Source organism: Esox lucius, chromosome 13 (assembly GCF_011004845.1).
Source record: "Esox lucius isolate fEsoLuc1 chromosome 13, fEsoLuc1.pri, whole genome shotgun sequence".
Classification (NCBI taxonomy): domain Eukaryota; kingdom Metazoa; phylum Chordata; class Actinopteri; order Esociformes; family Esocidae; genus Esox; species Esox lucius.
Window position 1 is genome coordinate 8,355,746 of NC_047581.1, and position 24,248 is coordinate 8,379,993.

The 24,248-nt window shown below is 40.5% G+C and overlaps 1 protein-coding gene across 1 annotated transcript; it reads left to right on the forward strand.

The window, feature by feature from the left end:
* Nucleotides 1–155: 155 nt before the first annotated feature.
* On the forward strand, nucleotides 156–19,143 carry castor1 (cytosolic arginine sensor for mTORC1 subunit 1). Its single transcript, XM_013132753.4, has 9 exons — nucleotides 156–496; nucleotides 5,138–5,208; nucleotides 6,973–7,166; nucleotides 8,310–8,445; nucleotides 8,961–9,084; nucleotides 10,096–10,206; nucleotides 10,390–10,472; nucleotides 10,763–10,857; nucleotides 17,583–19,143. Exons 1-9 carry the CDS (start codon nucleotides 384–386, stop codon nucleotides 17,649–17,651), a joined length of 996 nt encoding a protein of 331 aa, XP_012988207.2. The 5' UTR covers nucleotides 156–383; the 3' UTR covers nucleotides 17,652–19,143.
* The last annotated feature ends 5,105 nt before the right edge of the window (nucleotides 19,144–24,248 follow it).

The window sequence follows — 24,248 nt, forward strand, 5'->3', positions numbered from 1 at the left end:
ATCTCATTGGTCTAATTGGTTCTGTTAGTAAAGAACATTATTTCCAATTAGGCTGCCTGTGTAAGCGCATGTCATATTCTCAGCCCAAATGAATATTTATAATACAGTTTTCTATAGCTTTAAGACCGAGGGGGCGTGTTATTACATGAGGCCGTGTTTTTTATTTGAATATACAGTAGCAAGCTAGTTTAGTCGGATAGCGTCGGATTCCTATCCTCTTTATCCGTGACTGATGCAAGACAGAGTTAGATAACTAAGCCGCGAGTGTCAATCGAACGTTAGAAAGGACATGAAATAACCCTGTCAAAACGCTTTACGTGATCGTTCTAACAGTTAGACAACCATTCATTCAGATAGACTCCGGCATTGTGCTATTCCGAACCATGGACTTGAACATTCTGGATCATAGACTGCGAGTGACTAGTATTTGCAAAAATGGGCTGATGAATTTCACTCATCCACTGATAAAACTAATATTTCTGCGGAACAGAACAAGGTAAGTTGGTTTTGTGAGAAGATACCAAAACGTTCATAGCTGACCTAGCCAGCTAGGCTAGTTTGCTAATCCTTATTACATTATTAAAGTGTAAATGTAATCATAAGTAGCGAACTATGTTATCTGTTAGTGTAACTTATACAGGAATTACATAAAATGCTAACGCAGCTGCACCCATTGATTGCGCTTCAGTGATAAAGCACGTGGACCAAGGCCAGGTAAAGGTGTGGTGTTGATGAGCTCACATGACAACGGTCCAAAATGTTTTGTTATTCCGAAATTATAGATTTATTCATTAAAAAGGCAGTCAGTCGTTCATTTGCTAACAACATGATAGTAATAGTAGCTCAGTAAATGGTTTAAACCCTTGGTTTAAGAATGATTTGAATTTATAGGCCCGATTGGTCAAAATATGTCAACAAACTGATAAAGATTTAACTTTAAAGGTAGAGTAGGTTGGACCCCAACTGCAGTATCTATTTTATCTTATCAGTTGTAAAACGTAACTTAACCTGACTGTGAATTACATCAAAAGTCGTTAGGACTCTGCAAAAACAACTTTCCCGTTAACAAAGGCATGTGTATAATCTTAATGAACTGCTATCATCCGGATGTGTGAATTAGTTTTTCTATCAAAAAAGTTGTTCAAAAGTAATGTTTTTCCCTGGTAGGCTACTACTATAAACAAATTCTCAACCGGAAGCTAAATGATGTAATCTGCAGTCACCGACTTTGTTTATAGTGTAATATATATATAACATTGTTAGTAGCTCAACAATGCATTTTAAAAGTATACCCTACGCTTTATTTCGTGAAAAAAAGACTCAATGAGTGCAGATAATGTTAGGAAAAAAGATTGATGACTCAGTTGCACTACCTTTTGAAAAATAGTCATTTTAATAACTGTTGATAGCAACGACCACATTCAATTGGTAAATAGTCCATAGAGAATATACACATGCGTTTGTTGGCAAAAAACAAAGCCCTAATGAGTTTCAATATGATTAACTTTTCTAAAGTTTCGCGACTGCAGATTAATATACCTATTGTGGTTACGGTCTAAGATAGATTGTCCGCAAGATTCGTACTGTAGCCATCCCAATTCACTTTCCCTGTTCAGTGTTATATTGTGTTTCAAAATGTTCTAGAACGTGCAGACATTGATTCCATGAATGAAGCAAAAGTTCCCAATTCCATATTACACGAGATGTATTTTGGTTCAAAATAGGATATTTATATTTGCATTCAGGTCATTTTTACATTCTGTGATGAACTTGGGTGAAGGACCAGTTAAAGGGGTAGGGCAGATCGTGGCTATTAAAATACGTCATCATTGCTTCCAGCTACACCCAACAAAATGAAACCAATGTACTTCAGAGTCCGTTCAAGAATATTTTGTGAAAAAAGATTTCCCCCCTAACCTAGTGAACGTTCAAGCAAACAGGACCTGTCTTCTCACCTAACATGGTGTCAGCTCGTCACTTTCCATGGGATCTGGCTAATCACTTCTCCAATACCCCTGTCCTGTCTCTCTTGAAGTGTTCAGCAGGAAAGACAACGTTTTCCCCCCTCAGATCTTATGGTGGCTGCACTAACAATTTTTTTTATTAATCCATGGAAATCCTGCCTTTGTTATGTAATTGTTTATGACTTGTCCTGGCAGCATTTGCGCCCGCCAGAAAAAATAATAAAACATCTGGCATCTACAGGCTAATTTGTAGCTTATTCATATCGTGTTAGGCTCAGTGTTGTCATAAGCTACATTATGCCCATTTAACTTAGAGATGGTAAGTTGAAAAAAGGGCAGTTTAAAAGATAATTTTATAGCTCTTTGTTCTGTGAGATGCAATGCTAACGGCTTTCTTCAAGGACCAGCCCAGACACCATGCTCTTCCCGGCGTCATCGATTTTAGAGTTGAGTGTATGTTTTTTGACTCTTCTGAAACGTCCAAAGGGGAAAGTCGGTATCTATTCAAGAATGCTCTGGAAAGCAGTGACATTTAATTTAGATGTTTACACATGTAGGCTACACAGTGGATATGTTGGTAAATAATACCTTCCAAAGGAATTAGTCACACAGAGTTTCTCCTTCGAGTGATTCATTACTAGGCAATTCACTGTACCTGTAGGCCTATGAGTACCCAACACGACAGGGCATTTAGAGCCAAGGATGTTATGAATCTGAAAACAACCAGAAAACACTGGTAATTACCCAGCAGCCATTTGGAGACACTGCCTGTTTTTTTATCTTTGTTGTGCCATCCTTTGTATTCAGGCTGGATAATGGCATATCGTTCTGTTACTGACCTTGTCGTTTTCCTGTTTTTGGACAGGGGATAAGGCCATGTGGAAAAGTGGAGGGTTCAGGGTGAATTGTTTAGAGTTAACAAATGCATTTAGGGAACACAACAAGGACTAATCTAAACAATGTTTTGTTTTTTCCCCTTCCAGCCTTGTAATCGCATTGGGAGCAGAATAGCCAAAAAAAATAGCACAACCAAAAACCACTTAGCCTGGCCAGCACCGAAAGCAAGGAATAAACTCATATAAGGGTGTACACCCAAACACAGACAATGTCTGCAAATGGCTGTGGTGAATTCCATTTCTTTCTGGTTGTTTTCAGATTCACAACATCCTGGTCAGACTTTCTGTGGGTTATTCTTTTTCAGTTTAAAAGCACAGCTTGCAGATGTGATAAGGGTTTGAAGGAATGGTTAAGGCCAAGGATCCGACAATGCAATATCTCTTCCCAGCTGAGCGTCTGTTATTTGTTAATCTATAAAGCCCATCTGTATATGCAATGTGGTTTGTGGAATGCTCACACTCATTGTGTTAGCCTATATTTAGTTCTTCACCTTTTCTTCAGGCCTGAGGTGATGCAACTCTGTTGGCCTAAGTCTGTGGTACAAGACAAACTGCATCCCCTTTTCTCTGCAGTCCACTAACATCCACTGTCCTCTGCAGTTTGCTAATGAGAGGGCATGGCTCACACTTACAGCAAACACAATGGAGATTTTTCCACTTGCCTGCTTCAGTGGGTAGTGAAGGCTGGTGCCCCCTGTTCAGTTCGACAAGCTGGGGGCTCTGGACTAAAAGCAGGGGGAGAGCTGGGTAAACTTTAGCCATTGTTCATGAGAAGACACTCTTTGAAAGTGGAACGCTCATTAGGTCAGCCTTTTAGAAGCCTAGAATAAATATTTGTTGGGCTGAACCTTCCTGTCAGTGCCTTTAGATGTTTGGTAGAAGCTTAATAGAACATGTAGAATGATTACCGCAGTAACAGGAAAGTAACCAAGCAAATGCGTTACACAGATAGATGAGTCCACAGATGAGTCCAGTTCCTTGGCACAGGCTACCTAGCAGGAAGTAGTCAAGCTTTTAGAGCTGGACAGGGTGAAAGGTCAACAGGATGGGCTGGCCGGGAGGTGGCAGGAGACAATGGACTGCTGAGTTAGCGCTACAGTCGACTGGATGGAGCGCTCCGTGTCCCCCACCCACATCTCAGCGGCCACTTTCCAAATAGACCCCTGGTCCCGAAGTGTACTACATTAGGGCTCTGGTTAAAAGTGGTGCAATAGGCAGGGAATAGGGTAGCATTTGTGATGCACATCCTCTTTTTGGATTGATTGCCTCGTCTCATGGGACCAGCGGATTACGTTTTGCTGAGTAGGACCCCGTACAGGATTCTAGTGGAATACAGCTGGCGGGAGAGGGGATGGTTGTTGCTGTCTGTTTCTAAGTCAGAATAGCACTAAAGCCGGTGGGGTGGGGTTGGAGGGATGGGCTGACAAGGCACAGTTTCATCATCCAGAAGATTAGGTCTGACTTTGCAACTCTTCTCTCATGACAAAAGCCATAGGAGTTGAGTACAAACTCACTACAGCTAAATACGGGTATGTCTCTTCTGCTGGCAGCAGACTGGAGGTGAATGTAGATCACTGTCTGTCATTGTACTGAATGAACCAACGTTCTCTTGCTACCCTCCTTGAAATGTTCCACTTTGTATTCTGCCCGGGCCCCGAAGCTCTCACCCCCCAGTCCCGGCCAATGGACCTCCCTCATGCCTGGCAGGGGCCAGGCGAACTGAGTGTCCTCTAAACAATGTTTCTGTATTTTGGGTCGTGGCCTGAAGTGACGCCACTGGTCTCAGTAGCAGAGTGTTGGGCTATGCGCCATTAGCAGGCCCATGTGAGAAGGACAGTCTTGCTGTCTTGGGCTGGGTTTAACGACACAGCCTTCAAATAATATTTAGGTCCGGACAGGCAAGTGACAGTTTCCAGCAACTTTACTGATGCACGAAGCAATCGAGCATAAACTCTGTCGCAAGCAACCGATGTGGCATGAAAGGTGCTTTGTTTAATGCCGGCCTTAGAGAGGCCGTGACTGGCTCAGATTTTTTTCCCAGGAATAAAAAGCACAGTGGGTGGTTGAAGCAATGCAGAGGCTCATTCAATTGGGTACACAAACTGAGCAGAAAAGGCTTGGGGAATGCTGGTTCACTGAACTTATTATTTTCACATTTTGCCTCTACCCCTCTCTGTCCTATTCTTCATCGGTCATTACCTCAATCAAATGTGGTTTTGTCTGTCTTTCTATGTCTCACTTTCTTTCTTTTCCTGTCTCACATCCTCTCTCCCTCAGATGCAAGTTCTTCAGCCTTACGGAAACCCCAGAAAACTACACTGTCGTCCTCGATGAAGAGGGATTTAAAGGTAAATTACTCCTGTTCCTCTTATCGAGTTAATTTGTCTTCCCGGACATTCTGGTTGAACAATTAATCAAACTTGGCTTTTATTAGCCAGTGAGAAATACCTTGCGTGATAGGCATTTGCTTAATAGACTTTGTCTGCAGTCCCATATCATCTCCCACAGCACCTCCCCCACCTGTCTTGTGCACCCAAACACCTATTGCTATTTCATAATGTTGTGGGACAGGTGAGTGTACAATCCAGCTGAGCTGTCTCAGAAACAGGCAGCTATTTCTTTATGAAAACGTGTTAATTGTGAGGAAATAAATAGCTAGCTACAGATGCTAGCTAGCTGATTGCAGGCTACTAGCTGGTTAACCTCTCTATTTAATCATGCAAACAAGGGTGTCAGAAATACAGCAACATTTGGAGCCACGGCACGCACCATTTTGATTGGCTAACATCAAAATACTACTTTGAGGCTACGCCCCAGGGTGTGGCCACTCACACTAAAGACAACCTTCCTTGGTAAGTTTGAGTTAACAACAGTCAGTACCTTGACATCTCGTAAGATGAAGTCAACAATGACTCTTTTCAGGCCCAGCTCTTTATCTTTGAGTTATATTTTTCCCCACCATCTGTTACTCACCAATGAACAGTATTGTTTATTATGGGCACATAGTGCCTTCAGCACTCAGTTTTTATTTTAAGAGGTGAAAGTTGGAGCAAAGATGCCACAAATGGCTTTATTCTTCCCTGAAGAGAGCCTCTTTTGATGGGCAACAGAGATTTAGAGAAGTAGAGGGAAGTGGAGTTTGAGATGGGATGTTGTCAATGCTGTGAATAAACACCAATAAGTTCCCTGCCAACAAGTGTTGTTGTTTTTCCTCCCCGTAATTCAAGTTCGAGTCATACATTTGGAATTCAAACCCGGCTAATCCCTGAGCGTGCACACGTCCCATGACAGTGCTGTACTTATAGGGACTGATTCATGTTACATAATGGCAAACTCACTTCTGAATGCGTTTGGTTTATTAGGACCCACAAGCACGCCCTGAAGCATCAGTGACTATTAATGTCACCTGAAAACGGATACGTGACCAGGGCAGCGTCTCATTTGCCTTGGCTGCACACACGTTGTAGTTTTCGACCCAAATTCCAAGGTTGCTTCCCCTCAGTTTCGAAACACACCTGTTTCCCAGGTTGCTGCCAAGTCAGGCCGGCTTCTGTTGATAGGCTGTTTCTGGAAGTGGTGTGGACTGAGCAGAATCCGGTCCAAAGGGTATTCATTATTATTTTGGCGTAACAGTTAACTGTTTTGTGCGAGAGCTGACTAGAGCGGATAGTGAAAGGACCTGGTTGAACCTCTACTGCTACCCATGAACGCACAAACAGTGTAAATTGTTGGGTGTGTTTAAATCCGACCCTGACACCGAAATCTCAGCCCTCTGCAGGCACCATAGTGGCCAGGTTGTGGAGAAGAAATGCCATTGCACAAGTCAGTTGGAGCCACCTCTTGGTTGAAACTCCTAGTGGTGTTAACAAAAAGCTTATTTATTCCTGAATCTCTTTGAAGGAACAAGCTGGCACTGGAGGGTGGCTTTCAATCAGACAAAATTACTTAAATCAGCTGTGCAGACACTGCACAAGGCTAGGTTTGGAAAGCAACAGCTTTGGAATCAAGCCTGAACGTTCATTTAGAAAGCAGGCCTAATTTAGCTGTGAGGTGTCGGTGTGTCTGTAACCCGGTCCTGACGTGATCCTCCCCCAAACCTCCCCTCCCTCCAGAGCTGCAGCCCTCAGAGCACCTTCAGGTGGAGGGTTCCGTGTGGCTGCCCCTCAACGTCGTCTCCAATGGCAATGCTTCCAGCAGCTCGCAGGCAGTGGGCGTGACCAAGATCGCCAAGTCCGTTATCGCCCCATTGGCCCAGCAGCACGTTTCCGTCTTCATGCTCTCCACCTACCAGACGGACTTCATCCTGGTGAGTCCCAGTTTTCATGATGCTTGTGATTTGTCGCCAATTTGATTTAGTTTGAGCTTGTTCATGGCGCATGCAACGCCAATGTTGCCAGTAAGATTCCCACAGGGAGATGTGGATTGCATCTCTGAGTTGGCAAGGTGGAAAAAACTGTCGTTCTGAGCAATGGCATTTAAACCAAATGTCTTCCAAGTTGTTGCTGAAAATAATGTGTCGGCAAACATACATGCCTTGTAAAAAACAGGGTGAAAGTAAAAAATATAAAAATGTTGTGACAAATCATCAGCATTGCCACCGATGGCTGTAATCGCACCTAGTTACTACCAGGGGTCTATTGGAATGCCTGATTTATTTTTGTTCTACAACGTCATCCATCTCAATTTCAATCTGGCCGTTCTGTGACCTTAAATATGCTGCCGGTGTCTAAAAATGACGGTTGCTAAGTGATAGCCTTGGTGTTTTGTACTTTTTTTGTCGACCAGGCATTTCCATGGGTGATTTATTAACCACTGTTCCAAGACATTTAGTAAGATACTTGCAGCGGTTGTTGATGTCTCACCCATCAGTGTTAAGTGGGCAGAAATAGCAGACGCTACACCAGACAGTCATTTCAGCACGTTGGTTAATTCCTGACATACTTCTCAGAGTTCACAGGCTGTATTATGGCGAGGCCAACGGGAGGATATTACACAAGGGGGGTGATGAAACACTACATTATACATTGCATTCGCCGTGCAGATCCCTGGTGCAGTGGTGGCACATGAGGCATCTGTGCAAATACCGTGCCCCATGTTCATGCCCTTGCACAGTAACCTATATGTATGTATGTCTTGGTGCCTATTTTTGCTGTTAACAGGGATTTTTCCTAATTTGTTTGTGCTTCAGATCCATGTGTTTCTGTATTGTTCTCTGTCTCTCTCTGTCCATATATATATATATATATATATATATATATATATATATATATATATATATATATATATATATTATATATATATTATATATATAATATATATATATTATATATATATTATATATATACGTTTTTTCTAATTATCTAGTATAGGGCTCAACTGTGAGACCTTTGTCTGTTAGATTTTCTTGTATAAATAAAGGTTACATTAAAATGAGCTGTTGTCTCTTCAGGTGAGGGAGAAGGATCTGGCTGTAGTGGTCAATACTCTGGAAGAAGAGTTCAATATCTACAGGGAGGTGGGGGGAGAGTACTCTGCTGTACTGAGCCAAGATGTCCGCAATGGCTTCCAGAAGAACGGCAAAGAAGGTGCACTTCATGGGATAGTCATGAGGGTAGAATTGTGTGGGGTATTGTGGTGGCAGCAGCATCATGTTATGGGGATGCTTGTCACTGACAGGGACTGGGGACTTCTTCAGGATCAAAACATATGCCATGTAAAGAGTTAGAGGAAAATCTGTGTCAGTACCCCTGAAGATTATTATGACAAGAGAAAATACACAGTTTCAATGTTACTGTCCATCAATGTTGCCCTCCCAAAGTTGGTACAATCATATTCAGAAGGATTCACAGCTTCCAAGTATCTACTTTGTGGTGTGAAGACATTCAAAATCAAGATATCTTAGTTTATTTTCATTAATTTTGAATGGGTTGTAGATTGATAAGAAACCCAATTCAATCCTTTTCAAGATTAGAATTTTCAAGGCAGCAAAATCACTAGCAGTGAGTCTTTATTTCTATTCAGACCACTGTCCTTTCCCACTTTGTAGAGTTCTGATCGAAAACCAATGAAACCCTCAAAATTGTTCTCCTTTTGTCACCAGCCCCTCAGCTTACAGTGCACCCTGTGCTGATACCACCGAACCAGTTCTGTGTGATGAGTCTGGACCCGGACACCCTGCCTGCCATCGCCACCACCCTCATTGATGTGCTCTTCTACTCCGAAAGGTGACTCCCACACTGTCTATCCTCAGTGACCTTGGCTCAATGCCAAATCGACCCCTAAGCACTAGCAGAAATCTGAGAGGATTAGACGGGTGTAAGCAATCTTGTAACAGCTGCACCTTCTGCTCTGTTAGGCCAGGTTCAAGATTTACCATATTACCTTTCAAATTCTTTCAGGTCTCCCCAAGTATGTATGGTGTAGGGCAACCCTGTTCCTGGAGATCTACACGTCTTGTAAGTTTTCTCTCCAACCACAGTTGTGACAAACCTCATTTAGCTTTCAAACCAGCTAATTATTACAATTAGGTGTGTCAAATTAGGGTTAAAGAAAACCTACAGGATGGTAGCTCTCCAGGAACAGGGTTAGGTAGCTCTGGTTTAGAGCTTTGTGGTCTATTTAAAATTGGACCCTTTTTTTTCATTGGTATTATCATTTTGTATTGGTAAGTCTACAGTCTCATTCAATGGCAGTGTCCAGGGGTCATGAATTTCAGTTGTCTATGTTAGGTGCAGACATTTATTGTCATAATTGAAAATACAAAGGGGAAAAAAAAGTAGATTTCGATGGGTTTCAGATATAGCAGGTAGACTGTCACGAAACTGGGAAAAGGAAAAAGAAAGTGACGCTTGTTGTGTATTTTTCCTGGAACATTAACAATGTACCAGTGAACATGTTGTCTCCCATGATGTACCAGCCCACTGGGAAACGCAGGATATTATTATTATATATTTTTTTATATATATATAACATGCTTCATTGACTTCAGTCAAGTTCAGTCAAAATCATGCTCTGTATATGTTGAGTTTAGTGTTTACAACCAAATTTGGTTGATATGAATGTCCTTGTCTGATTCGCAGTTAACACTTATGTCTCAGACCACATCCATGAGAATGTTATTGTTTCTTTATCTCTTTGGGCTTTTCGTTTTCGGTTTATTCTGAGACATTTTGCCTTGAATGTGATCTCAAAATATAAAAAAGTCCTCATTAATTGTGAACCATTCTCTCGCCTAGTCCTAAAGGGGGCGCTCTTCCAAGTCAGGACCTAGACTGTATCAAGTTCTTCTCCTTCTCCCTGATTGATGGCTATGTCTCCCTGGTCATGGACACTGAAGCGCAGAGACAGTAAGTCCCCTGTCACCTTTCAGTCTGTGAGCTGCCTCAAAGCTCTCTGCTGGCCTCCTCACCCAAATCCGGACACTCTTTGGGAGTGTCTGTGAGAAGAGAATACTTTGCCTGCTGTGAGGTTGGTCTGACTACATTTCAGACAGATCACAGCATTGCATTGTGTTTGACCCTCTCTTCAAGGTTTCCCGCTGATCTTCTCTTTACAAGTTCCTCTGGGGAGTTGTGGAGAATGGTGCGCATTGGAGGACAGCCTCTTGGTTTCGGTAGGTAAAAACTTTTGACTGGTACTGTATTTCTGAAAGGCCTGCCATATCATGTTACTAAAATCGGAAATTGCCTTGATTTTAGTAATTTAACAGACGCTCTTATCAAGAGCAATTTGTAGTGCATGGTTTTGAAGAAAGCTAGGTGGAACAGCCACACAACTAAGTGATAATTAGTACCACGGAAGTAGCTATCAGCAAAGTCAGTGATGGAAGGAAACAAAATGAGTAATTTATTTTCTGTTAGGCATAACTTTTATCTCTCTTTCTAACTCTCGCTTGTTTTTCAGATGAGTGCGGCATTGTTGCCCAGATATCCCAGCCTTTAGCCGACAGTGACATCTCTGCCTATTATATCAGCACTTTCAGCTTCGACCATGCCCTGGTGAGTACACATTCAAACTCCATTATGGGGTGATTTTCTAAATATGACCAATAGATGGCATGGTTTACCAGCCATTCATGACACTGTTGTTAAATGGGCACTTCACCATGAGTGGGACCTCAAATGGTGTGTATCATCTCTGCTATATGTCTAGGGCAGTAAGATTTGTTTCACACCAAACGGTCCAGAAGGGTTTGTTTATGGTGCAATCAAAACTCCAAAATAGTACATCTCAGTGTGCATTTTTGATTTTTTTTTGTTGTAGTGATCAAGGTACCAATCAATTTTATGTTTAGTAAAGTTTGTCCTTGATTGATACAGAGACATTGCATGTCTTAGTCATGCTTCTGCAAATATATTGATAAATGTACAAGGTATTAAAAAACAGTACAGCTCAGAGGAAATATTCCCTCCCCTTGTTTAAAATCCCCCAGAAAAGGTAGCACTCCAGGAACAGGGTTAGGTAGCTCTGGTTTAGAAGTAATGTTCCCCAGTTGCCCTCACTGGATTCAAACCTGGGTCTCCCAGATGAGAGGCAGTGTCTTTAACCACTACGCCACAGAGCTACGCCTCTGCAGGGTGTTGGTGTAGCGTCTCGACATAAGATCATTTTGTCACGCATTAACATGACGCCATGTTTGAATATTTCGCTTCACCATTACTCCATACCATACCATCTTCTTCCGCTTATCCGGGGCCGGGTCGCGGGGGCAGCAGTCTAAGCAGGGATGCCCAGACTTCCCTCTCCCCAGACACTTCCTCCAGCTCTTCCGGGGGGACACCGAGGCGTTCCCAGGCCAGCCGGGAGACATAGTCCCTCCAGTGTGTCCTAGGTCTTCCCCGGGGTCTCCTCCCGGTGGGACGGGACCGGAACACCTTCCCAGGAAGGCGTTCCAGAGGCATCCGAAACAGATGCCCAAGCCACCTCAGCTGACCCCTCTCGATGTGGAGGAGCAGCGGCTCTACTCTGAGCTCCTCCCGGGTGACCGAGCTTCTCACGCTATCTCTAAGGGATTGCCCAGCCACCCTGCGGAGAAAGCTCATTTCGGCCGCCTGTATCCGGGATCTTGTCCTTTCGGTCATGACCCAAAGCTCACCATTACTCATTGTGTTAAACTGTCTAATGCTTCTTAAGTTTACTTCCAACACAAATAGCATCTGTAAACTGTATGGCTTTTTGCCACTGGCCGTTTTAACAGCTTATTAGCCAGAAATAGGCTTACTAGTGGTTTACTAACTTACTACTTGGGATGGTCATAAGAATTGAGAAATTGCTAGGGAGTCTGAAGATGACCTTCAAAGGAATTTGTGGTTCCTCGGTTTTTCCATAGCTTATTCATGTCAACTATAGACAAGCGATGCATGTGCTTAAACAAGGAAATCCGCTCATTAGCCCCACTAGAACCCCGAGAGAGATCTGCAAAAGTTTTTGTCTATCCTGAAAAGCATGCACGGATGCGTACTTCGAACATCCACCTGAAATAATTGCAATATAACCGTAAACAGTTTTGTTTTAGGCTTACTATAACGTAGCTACTGAAGGTTGTAGCCAGCAAAGTTTTTGTATATCTCTATTAAATCCTAATGCATAATTAATTTTTACTGTGATGAAACTCGAATGCTCTGGGTTTGTAGTCCGCGTCTCTAACCACTACACTTTTTAACAAAGTGTAGTCACTCACTCACTCACTCAGTAAGAGACTTTCGCTCTTCTTGGCCAGCTCCACTCACACAGTCCGGCAAAAACATCATAGTAGACAGGATACTGCTAGCTAGCTAACTTTACAAAAAGGAACACAATTGCGGGTTATCACATAAAAAAATAATAATTGGGGAGTGATCTTAAATGATTTTGACCGTACATGTTTGAACCTGAGTAGGCTACTGTACAAGATATTTCAAAGATAGTTGTAGCTGAGTAGTTAATGAACCTATTAATGAGTAAGTTAAATATTTAGATTTTTCTTTGCTGTTATTCTGGAAAGGAAAGGTGGCATCCTTCATAGAACAATCATGCACTGCTCAAAACCAGAAAAGGAACGAGGTAAACAGATTTATTTTAGACTTACTATAACATAGCTACTAAAGGTTGTAGCCAGCAAAGATTTCGTTTAACCTCAACTTGAACAAATCCTAATGTGTCATTTGTTATATCTGCGGTGAGGCTCAAACACTGGTTGCTTGCGTGGAAGGCCCCGTCTATTTAACAAGGGTCAGTCACTCACTCACACATTAAGACACATTCGCTCCTCTTGGCTGGCTCCACTTACGTGGTCGTTGAGAACAAAATGACATGACAACGGTCAATGGAAACCAAAATCACCAACCGATTGAGGACTACATTTGAAAATCAAAGTAAACCATTTAGATGACAGGCTTTTCCAATTTCATCATGGCAACCTATAATGTGACACAGGCCAGGCATTGTCCTGCACCAGGAGGAACCCAGGGCCCGCTGCACCAGCGTAAGGTCTGACAATGGGTCTGAGGATTTCATTCTTCTGTGAAGAGAACAGGGTGCCAATGGTGCACCTGACAATTGTGGTGTTCTCTGGCGAATGCCAGTCGAGCTGCACGGTGTTGGGCTGTGAGCACAGGTCTCAGTAGAGGACATCAGGCCCTCATGCCACCCTTATGGAGTCTTTCTGACAGTTTGATCAGAAACATGTACACCAGTAGCCCGCTGTAGGTCATTTTGTAGGGCTCTGGCAGTGCTCCCCCTGTTCCTCCTCACACAAAGGACAAGGAGATACGGTCCTGCTGCTGGGATGATGCCCTTCTACGACCCTGTCCAGCTCTCCTCTTGTAAAGGCTGTTTCCTGGTATCTCCTCCATGTTCTTGTGACTATACTGGGAGACACAGCAAACGTTCTTGCGACGGCATGTATGGGTGTGCCATCCTGGAGGAGCTGGACTCCCTGTGCCACCTGAATGGGCTGCAGGTACCACCTCATGCTACCAGTAGTGACAAGGACACTAGCAAAACGCTAAACTCAAGAGGAATCAGTCAGGAATGATTAGGAGAGAGCAATTGTCTGTGGCCACCACCTGCAAAACCATTCCCTTTTTTGGGTTGTCTTGCTGTTGCCTCTCCTGGGCACCTGTTGTTACTTTCATTTGTACCAAAACTGGTGACATTGATTCACAATCGCTTATGCATCCTAAGTGGACAGATTGGTATCCCTGAGGTTTAATTTACTTGGCGTTATACTGTGATGATTTTGTGTTCTCTTAATTTTGTTGAACAGTGTTTCAATGGACAGTTGTGATAGCATGAATTCGTATATCTACTGTTAAAGGTGTGTGTAATGTTTGTATTTTTGACAAGTAATCACAAATGTATATTATTTTAGAAAGGGAATTATCAATGGAAACAGTAAATGTCTGTTAATGTAATTGTTGGTATGGTATAGAAACAAGCTATATGCAAACATGCTGTTTACCAATGAGATCTGTTTTATTTACTTATAGGTTCATAACTGTCACCAAGTAAACAAAACACAAACAAGAACGTTTTGCTTTTAATTCCCGCTGCCAGATAGAGAACACCACATGGGCATGATCAACAAGGTGTTTCAAAAATGACAACTACTTCTCTGATCGACAATATGTTAGGGAGACAGTATTTATGTTTGCTATGAATTCTGGAACTTGGGCAATTTTATGAACAGACCAATGCAGAGGAAGAGAATTATACCTTAAGATGTAAATTAGCTTGTTCTAGATTGTATTACGGAGATCTTGTTGGGCGGGGGGAGGGGTTGTGCTAGAGGGAAATGCCCTTTTGCCTGACCGCGTAAGCGGTGCCGGCCTAGAAGAGCGAATGTCTCTTACTGACTGACTGAGTGAGTGCCTGACTGACTTATCTTGTTAAATAGCGTAGTGGTTAGAGAAGCGGACCTACAAGCTATAGGTTCCGCGATTGAATCTCCTCACAGTCAAAACAAAGTATGCATTAAGATTTTTTCCGGATTAAATAAAACACTTTGCTGGCTGTAACCTTCAGGATCTACGTTATAGTAAGCCTAGAATAAAACTGTTTACGGATATATTGTGTTTCTGGTAGATTTTTTAAGTACGCATCCGGACATGCTTTCTGGGTCAGGATCAACAAAAACTAAGCTGGCTACAAAATTCAGTAGCTACGTTATAATAAGCCTCAACTAAAACTGTTTATGGTCATACAGTATTGCGACTATTTCTGGTGGATTCCACTATTCTCTCGTCTTTTCACTTGAAAAGTAAGTTATCGTCACCTTTATTGATACAGTAGTTATTTTATCTATGTTTAAAACGGCCAGTGGCAAAAGCCATACAGTTCATAGACGCTAGTTGTGGTGGAGGAAAACTTAATAAGAAATGTTACTCAGGTTAACACAATGGTTAATGGTGTCTAGCTAAATATTGAAACTTGATATTCAAACTTGACGTGATTTAAATGCATGACAGAATTATATAATGTCAAGAGGATACCCTGACACACAGCCAATGTATAGCTTGGTGGCATAGTGGTTAAAGACACAGCCTTTCAGGGGGGGATTCTGGTTCGATTCTCCTGAGGGCAACAACGATCAACGCTGTTTATTGCGGGCTGGCTGAACTAGGCTTGCCTAGAACTAAAGTATTGCATCATTGGTCAGATGCTTGATAACCTTCAGGGTTCATGTGAAATCAAAACTAAGAGCTCCTCCCAATCCACACAAATTACTGGCCAGTGTTTGTGCCTCCTGTTCTGAAATTCACAAGATGCAAACTTGCATGCAGTCTGTCCACACAAGTTTAATGTAATTCAAATAAGTTAAATATATATTTTAAATAGTGCAGGTACACCCTACCAGTAAAAGCTGAGTCTGTCACAATAATGTAAACAAATTGCAGAGAAAACTATAGGCCACTATACATTTAACCGGACCGCAGGGCAGCTGAATGAAAATGGGTTAATTTTGTTGCAACTGACAACGGGACCTATACCCTGCGAACTTGCAACTTTTTTGCACAGGCAGGAAAATGCCAGGGGCTGAGACCGCAGGTGGTGCTCCTAATGAGAATCGTCAAACGTCATTTAAACACTTTCCTTTTCGACATCAAAAAAGTACCTTAGCGATGCGACCTGTTTTTTGTTGTTTCATATGACTTCTATAAAAATTGCACATGGAAACTTTATTACTTCATTTCCAGCAATACACTTAGAGACTGACCTTTTTCCGAACGTCATTTTATTTTCTTTCTTCACACTAATTGCCCACCAAGCTAAAGTTGTGGTTTGCAGGATTCACCCACACATTTCTTTTATTTATTCTGACACACAGTATTACGACAAAACATCACTGTAATACTCAACATGTTTTGCTAAATGGGAAAGATGTGTCAGAGAAGACATGCCCAATTCAGTTCAGGCTGATGGTGTAATGACAGTTGTGGAAAGTCTTTACACTTTTCTTTTCACAACACAATCTCCTAAATATGAACATGCTCCTATACACAATATTATGGACTGGCAATTCCTAGTCCTGTTTCATGTATATAAGTTCTGTATGGAGAGTCCATCTGTGTTGGTGATGTCAACATCCAAATGCGGAGGGAAACAATGCTTAAGGGTTAAGGTTTGCTAATAATATGGTGTGGTTAATGTTTGGGATGAGGTTAGACAACAACAATGGTTAAGGTTTGCTAATAATGTGGTGTGGTTAATGTTTGGGATGAGGTTAGACAACAACAATGGTTAAGGTTTGCTAATAATATGGTGTGGTTAATGTTTGGGATGAGGTTAGACAACAACAATGGTTAAGGTTTGCTAATAATATGGTGTGGTTAATGTTTGGGATGAGGTTAGACAACAACAATGGTTAAGGTTTGCTAATAATATGGTGTGGTTAATGTTTGGGATGAGGTTAGACAACAACAATGGTTAAGGTTTGCTAATAATATGGTGTGGTTAATGTTTGGGATGAGGTTAGACAACAACAATGGTTAAGGTTTGCTAATAATATGGTGTGGTTAATGTTTGGGATGAGGTTAGACAACAACAATGGTTAAGGTTTGATAATGCTCCCAGTGTGGTTAAGGTTAGAATAAAGGTTAAGGGTAAATGAGCAGATCTCGTGATTTGAACTTGCAATCAAAGGGGTCTGATTCGGGGACATTATCCCCAACCGCGACTCCCTAGCGAAGGAAAGCTTAATTTGAAGTTACATTTGTGTACTGCTTCCTCTAGCAGCAGTATTAGCTGTGAAAACTGCATGTAAAATGGAACTTCACTATCGTTGTAACATACATGTATTCAGTCTGCCTAGACTGAATACATGTATGTTACAAAAATAAAAATGTATCTTTATATTCCTCAATTTGCAAATGCAAATTGCGTTGTTTGTAGAATTATTTTCAGAGTGGACAAATGTGCCGGGTGCCAACGGGGAACACTTTGAGTAGTTGTTTGGCAATTGGATGAAAACATTATGTATGCCTATGGAGATCATAGACTTCTACATGAAAGACGGTGCTAGCTGGTCTGTAGATGTACGATCATGCACGTAATAACATTGTACATGAACACCCAGTAGGTCCAGTACTGGTAAGAAAGGGAACATATCCTTGTATAACAACCACAGATACTTCAAGCCTTCGTATGTAAACCTTAAGAATGCATGCAGAAAAGTCTTCTTGCTTTGTATATACAGAACTGGGACCCTATTCCAATCGTTCTTCTATCCTGTGTGGTTCTCTAGGTTCCCGAAGAGGATCTAGAGAGCGTGACTGCTATGCTCCAGCAACACAGGGCCGAGCCTGCCTGCTGACGGTGACCTCCCGGCAGCCCGGCCCATACTGTGCCCGCCTCTGGTGCCTCGTGGCGGAGATATGCTAACTCTGTGCCTAGACTAGCACTGCAGCGTGAGCAGTATTAACCACCGACATTGTTGCCATGACCACCGAAGTTGATTCTAGGAAGAGGGGGTGTCTGTGAAGAGTGTCTTATCTTCCCAGAATCCTTAGGGCGATGCACCGATGCTTGTACCATGGCCAACGCACAAAAGGGGACTGGTGAACTAAAGTCCAGTTGTGATGATGGTAGCACTGCGAATGTAATGCATTACCGTGTGGTTATAATGCATTAAAACTTGTTATAAGTCTTATTTTCAAATTATAACAAACCTGACCAAAAAAAAGCCACTTTGGGTCAGTGGAAAATGTACCACACAGAGCAACGTAAATCATTGCTGAAACCTTGCAATAACGCGTTATAAAAGGCCAATGCTTATAACGAGTAAGATAACATACCTGTAGCCTTTTCTAAAGTGTTGCCATGAGGACGTATGTTACTTTCCTGCTTTCTGCAGTGCACAAAACGTTACTAGTACTGTAAACACGGCTGAGTCTTCTAGTGATTTTATAACATAATACGATGTGTCAGAATGACCCCGTTTGTGTCAATGGTCAAATGTAATGTGAGTGAATTGTATGAAGCACAACTTTAAGGTTTGTTAAAAGTTCTCTCTATTGGTGCTTTGTTTTTTATCATATCTTTGCCACTTAATTGAGTTTCAGCACAGAATTTTGGCCATTTACTTTACTTCAAATATACCGCATTTTCTTCTAAAAGGTCAGCCTTAAAATGTATTGGTGGGAATTAAGGAACCAAGTTTATTAAGTCATCTGGTACATAAAAAAAAATGGATGTCATGCGTGTGTTTAGGCGTGTGTTTTGTAGACCTTCCTCTGTTACTCAGAAAAGCATGACGGTCATTAGATAAACGTGTTAGGAAGGGGATGGTCAAAGTTTTCATGGAAGAACTTGATGTTCTATAAATAAATGAAGTTCTTATTTTGGTGCCATGATTGGTGTGTGGCTGCCATTTGATCTGAGAATAATGTCACAGTTGTCGTTAGTAATCCCATAATGCCAAGACTAGAGGTGGCTTTTAATTTTTAAAGCAACGTAACTATTAGTAGAATTAAATTAATTATGGAAACACAGAACTTTTGATTTGTATTTGTTACCTGAATATATTTTCAGAAAAGTAAGTTTTGTTTTCACTACAATCAATATGCACTGCTGTTGTGTGCAACAAGTCAGTTTGGTGAATGCATAACTAGTGGGAAAATTTGCATTTTATCATCATGCAGATTGTAGAAAATCTGCACGAGTATTGCTAACCTTGCTACTGTTGAACAAATGTTGTATATCAGAATTGTATTTTACTGAAAACTTATGTAGGTTAATAATAATTTCAAGCTGGCATATCACAAAAGATATTACATAAATACCATGATCATCCAAGATTCACCACAGTTTCATTTTGCCGTGATACAGTTACTAAATCATTAAGTCGCTCTATTTTTCTTTTTTTAAGGGTCAACCCATCTGCTTGTGTTGTATTTCATCTAAGATCTTATTTCTATTTGCACAATAAACAACTTTCCATTTCATAGAAGACTGAGAATAAAGCTACTAATATCATCATTATGTATTCTTTTTCTTGGTACAAAAAACATTTTGTACACAAAAAATATTCTGTCAGATCTTTGTAGACTTGTTATTCAATAAAGAGTATAGAATTAAATAAGATATGTCTCGATTTCATTCTTTTTACAATTGCCTTCTTTTTGATTGCACCATGGTAATTCCAGGGTTGGGTAGGTTACTTTTTAATTGTAATCTTTTACAAGTTACCTGTCTACAACTTTTATCTGTAATGTAAATGTTGGATTACTTACAAAACCAGTAACATAATCTGATTACTTTCATTTTAAGAGACATAATAAGACACATATATGTTGTTCATTTGAACTTTAGAGTTTACATACCTGGGTATATATACAGCTCTGGAAAGAATTGAGACCACTTCTATTTTTTCTTAAATCAGCATCTCTACATGTATTGCAGCCATTCCATGTTAAATTCCAACACAGGCACACCTCATTTTACTTAATGAGCTACTGATTAGGTGATTACCTGAACCGAATTTAACAAGGAAATGTTTAAAAACCACTGCTGTGGTCATCACTATCCTCTTGCAATAAGACCAGCTGGATGGCAAAAACAGTGCAAGTAGTACCTCAAAGGTAATTTGAATAAAAAAGAACTATTCAGCAGAACAAAAGAGTTGAAAAAATAAAATTTGAGTGAGGAAAAGAAGGGTTCGATTCTGGCTTTACTGGCAGAGAGATACAGGGAGTGTCAGGTCAAGTAACAGACATTGGGGACAACAAAGCTACAGACTGGCAGAGGGCGAAAACGACTGTCTACTGACTGAGATGACATTTGAATGTCACTCATCAACCATAGGATGACATCAAGTGACCTACAAAAAGAATGGCAAACAGCCGCTGGGGTGAAGTGCACAGCGAGGACTGTTCGAACCAGGCTCCTAGGGGCAGGGCTGAAGTCGTGCAAAGCCAGAAAAAAGCCCTTCATCAATGAGAAGCAAAGAAGAGCCAGGCTGAAGTTGGCAAAAAAAACATAAGGATTGGATCAGAGGAATGGAGTAAGGTCATCTTCTCTGAGGAGTCAAATTCTCAGCTTTGCCCAACACTTGGTTGTCTAATGGTTAGACGGAGACCTGGAGAGGCCTACAAGCCACAGTGTCTCACACCCACTGTGAAATTTGGTGGAGGATTGGTGATGATCTGGGGATGCTTCAGCAAGGCTGGAATTGGGCAGATTTGTCTTTGTGAAGGACGCATGAATCAAGCCAAGTACAAGGTTATCCTGGAAGAACACCTGCTTCCTTCTGCTCTGACAATGTTCCCCAACTCTGAGAATAGTTATTTTCCATGCCACACAGCCAGGTCAATCAAGGTTTGGATGGAGGACCACCAGATCAAGACCCTGTCATGGGCAGCCCAATCTCCAGACCTGAACCCCATTGAAAACCTCTGGAATTTGATCAAGAGGAAGATGGATGGTCACAAGCCATCAAACAAAGCCAAGCTATTAGAATTTTTGCGACAGGAGTGGCATAAAATCACCCAACAGCAATGTGACAGACTGGTGGAGAGCATGCCAAGACGCATGAAAGCTGTGATTACAAATCAGGGTTATTCCAACAAATATTGATTTCTGAACACTTCCTAAGTTAAAACATTAGTATTTTGTTGAAAAATGAATATGAATTTGTTTTCTTTGCATTATTTGAGGTCTGAAAACAATTAAACAAAACCATCAGTCTTTCCAACCTGATGAACAACAAAGCAGGCATCCTCCTGACTACATACATAAGTAACAAGAGATAAAATCAAGTCCTAACTATTAAGTGCACTTATTCTATTTCAATTAAAAATTATTAGTTTTTTTCAAAAGCATATTTTTGCTTGTAATGTAACTGATTACTGATTGGGTTTTCTTTGCATTATTTGGGTATTTTATACTTGAGTAATGCAATGTTTTCATGACAACTGTGATTGTTTTCATTCAATATTGCTGAGTGAAATTGTGGTATATAATGTGGGTGTGTGTTTTATAATCAGAAGTGTTCCATTGTAAATAATAGAAATACAGAGATGACACATTAACACATCATTCAAAGATTTTTTTTTTTGAGACGACAGTCCTTTATTAAGGAGTAGCTTAAACCATCATTAGTGTCACCATGGATTGCCAACAAAGAACATCTCTTACGGACTTCGGTAAAAAAAAAAAATATATATATATATATATATATATTTTAAACAATATTTTAGTGTTTTGACTAAATTCTGTCTTAGCATCATTGTAATCAATTATTTATGATTGTTTAGGAATTGTCATTTCCACTGTCCATGCAGTGGTAAAGTAATAAATATTTTGGTATGTTCATGTTCCGGAGTGTACCTTACATGGTGTTAACCATACATAATTTCCCCAGTTTTCATCTGCGTTCTGTTGATGAAGATGGAGGCCATACACACAGCACCCTGTCAGAATGTGGACTGTTGGAATAATTTTAACAACACCATCAGTCTTTCCAACCTGGTGAACAACGAAGCAAGCATCCTCCTACCTACATACGTAAGTAACAAGAGATAAAATCAAGAGGGAAAAGCCTCAACTCTCAACAGAATTATCATTGAGAAGACCGCTATCAGTCATGCACTACTCATTTGAGAGAATGGGAGGTCTCTTCCAGTGAACAGATTTCTAAAATGTTCATGATCATTGACCATGTGATGTTGTGTGGAGCAATTTTTTACTTTCTTTTTACTGTTATTTAACCATGCAAGGCATTTGGGAAGTAGTTATTTTTATTTCTCCTTTTCATGATGACTTACACAAAGGCATTCCATTGCAAGAAAAAGGCGACACACAAATAACATAAATAATGTAGTAATAATACAGCAGTAGATTTCCTGTTGTTATTCTTATTACCAAGCTGCAGATAATGTGCAATAAAATTGAGGTGATGTTTACTTAAATGTTTACTATTTTACGCATTTCCAGATCCAAACAAATGGCTTCCCACTTCTGATCCCAACTGTCCCTCTAGAGACCATTGTTGGCTCCAACCCTAAAAATAAGCTTCAGAACATTATCAACAGAGCTATGCTTTTCCACCAGCAGATTGGCACAGTCATTAAATATATGGAAGACCTGTTGGGAAAGACTGACAATCTCATTGACCTCCTGAGGGATTCCAGGAATCATCTCCAGAACCTCTCTTCCCACATAAAGAAGATCCTGTACACAAACCCTACTACTACTATGTCCACTGGAGCGCACGAAGACCTGGTCAAGGATGACTTTAACAAGAAGGTCTACGGCTTGCAAGTGCTACAAAGTCTCAACAACTTTCTGGCCTCTGTGTCAAAGGAACTTGCTAGCTTTAATGCTACTGCTCTCTGTGAGGTTTAAAGTGGTTATAGGATATTTATTATAGATTTTATACATGATTTTAGGATATTTATTCAGCTTATCACAGAAAGTTTATGTAAATCCACATTTCAAGGAGACAGAAATGTGATTGTAATAGAGGTTTGAAGTTTGATTACTACATAGTCTATATTTATTAATTTATTTATTTTCCCCCATGACTAAATTGGGGATGGTCCATGGATTGGTCTCTGTCCACTTGGTTTTTGACAGAACTGGGTGAGTAATGTCTTGCTATTGATTCATGGAATTTTCTAAATGATCCTAATTGCGAGATGACACTGACAAAACTCAAAATGTGATATGCCACATGCATGGACAAAGGGTGCTAAATGCTATATTTACCTATTACCTAAAACAAAATGTATGTGCTACAAACCATCATACTCTAAATGATTTGTAGCCCATAAATCTATAGAATCAGTCAAGGTTATTCATACTGTGAACACATTTGGTACATCTGGATATGTTATTGTGATTTGTATGTATATGAAATATATACTTTTTTGTGTTTCCCCCACATATCTGTTTGCTGGGATCTCTTGACCTTGCCAATACTCACTGAAAATATATCATTATGACCACGTGTGGCCATTTTTATAGATATTTATTGCCATGTTGTTCTATGAATGCTGAAGAAGAGCTTGTGTGTCAATACAAATATGATTATTTAAGTTAATTTCTTATTTAAGAGTTTATAACAAGGAATGCTATTAATTCTATTATGTTATTCATTTTATTTAGAAGCAATTATGTTCAATCTTTTCAGAGGAACACCTTGTCTGCACAGCCAGGACTGAAATACTTATGTAATTATTTGTATCTCCAGCACAATGTCTTACTGTGTTTTGTCACTTGTTTATGTCTGTTCCAGCCAGAAGGAACCTATTGGTCAAATAAAAATTCACTATGGCTCAAAATTTGGCATGGGTATGAATACCTTTGGCCTTAACTTTACATGCCCAGGCCCGTCCATTTCTCTCATGATCAGTGTGCTGACAGTTGCATACTATTGTATTGTAGAGCTCTCTCTAACTGTTATTTAGTACCTATGCCAAACTATTTAGTCCAGAACTATACTGAACAAGAATATAAACAACATTTTGAACAATGTTACTAAGTTACAGTACATGTATGGAAAGCAGTCAAATGAATCTGTGTACCCAGTCATAAGAAATGTATAGATTATGGTTTATAAATGTATTTCATAACACAAAAGTCCTTATTTAAATGGTTACTCAGGTAGTCATTATAATTGTTGCATGTTGCATTTTTGTTCAGTGGAAATATCTGTCGGGTTCCAAGAAAAGTACAACATTCATAATGCATCATTAACGCTACAGATTATTATTTTATGCAATTTCAGAAATCAGTGTTTCAGATAACTACAGGTTTGGACATAATGTGGACATAATTTACATACTAATAACCAATAAATGAGCCCGCCAATAATAACCAATAATTATTATTTTGATACGTTTTTACTTTTTCTGTAAAAATAAAAAGCATTTATACTGCTTAAAACAGATGAAAATATAGACTGAATATT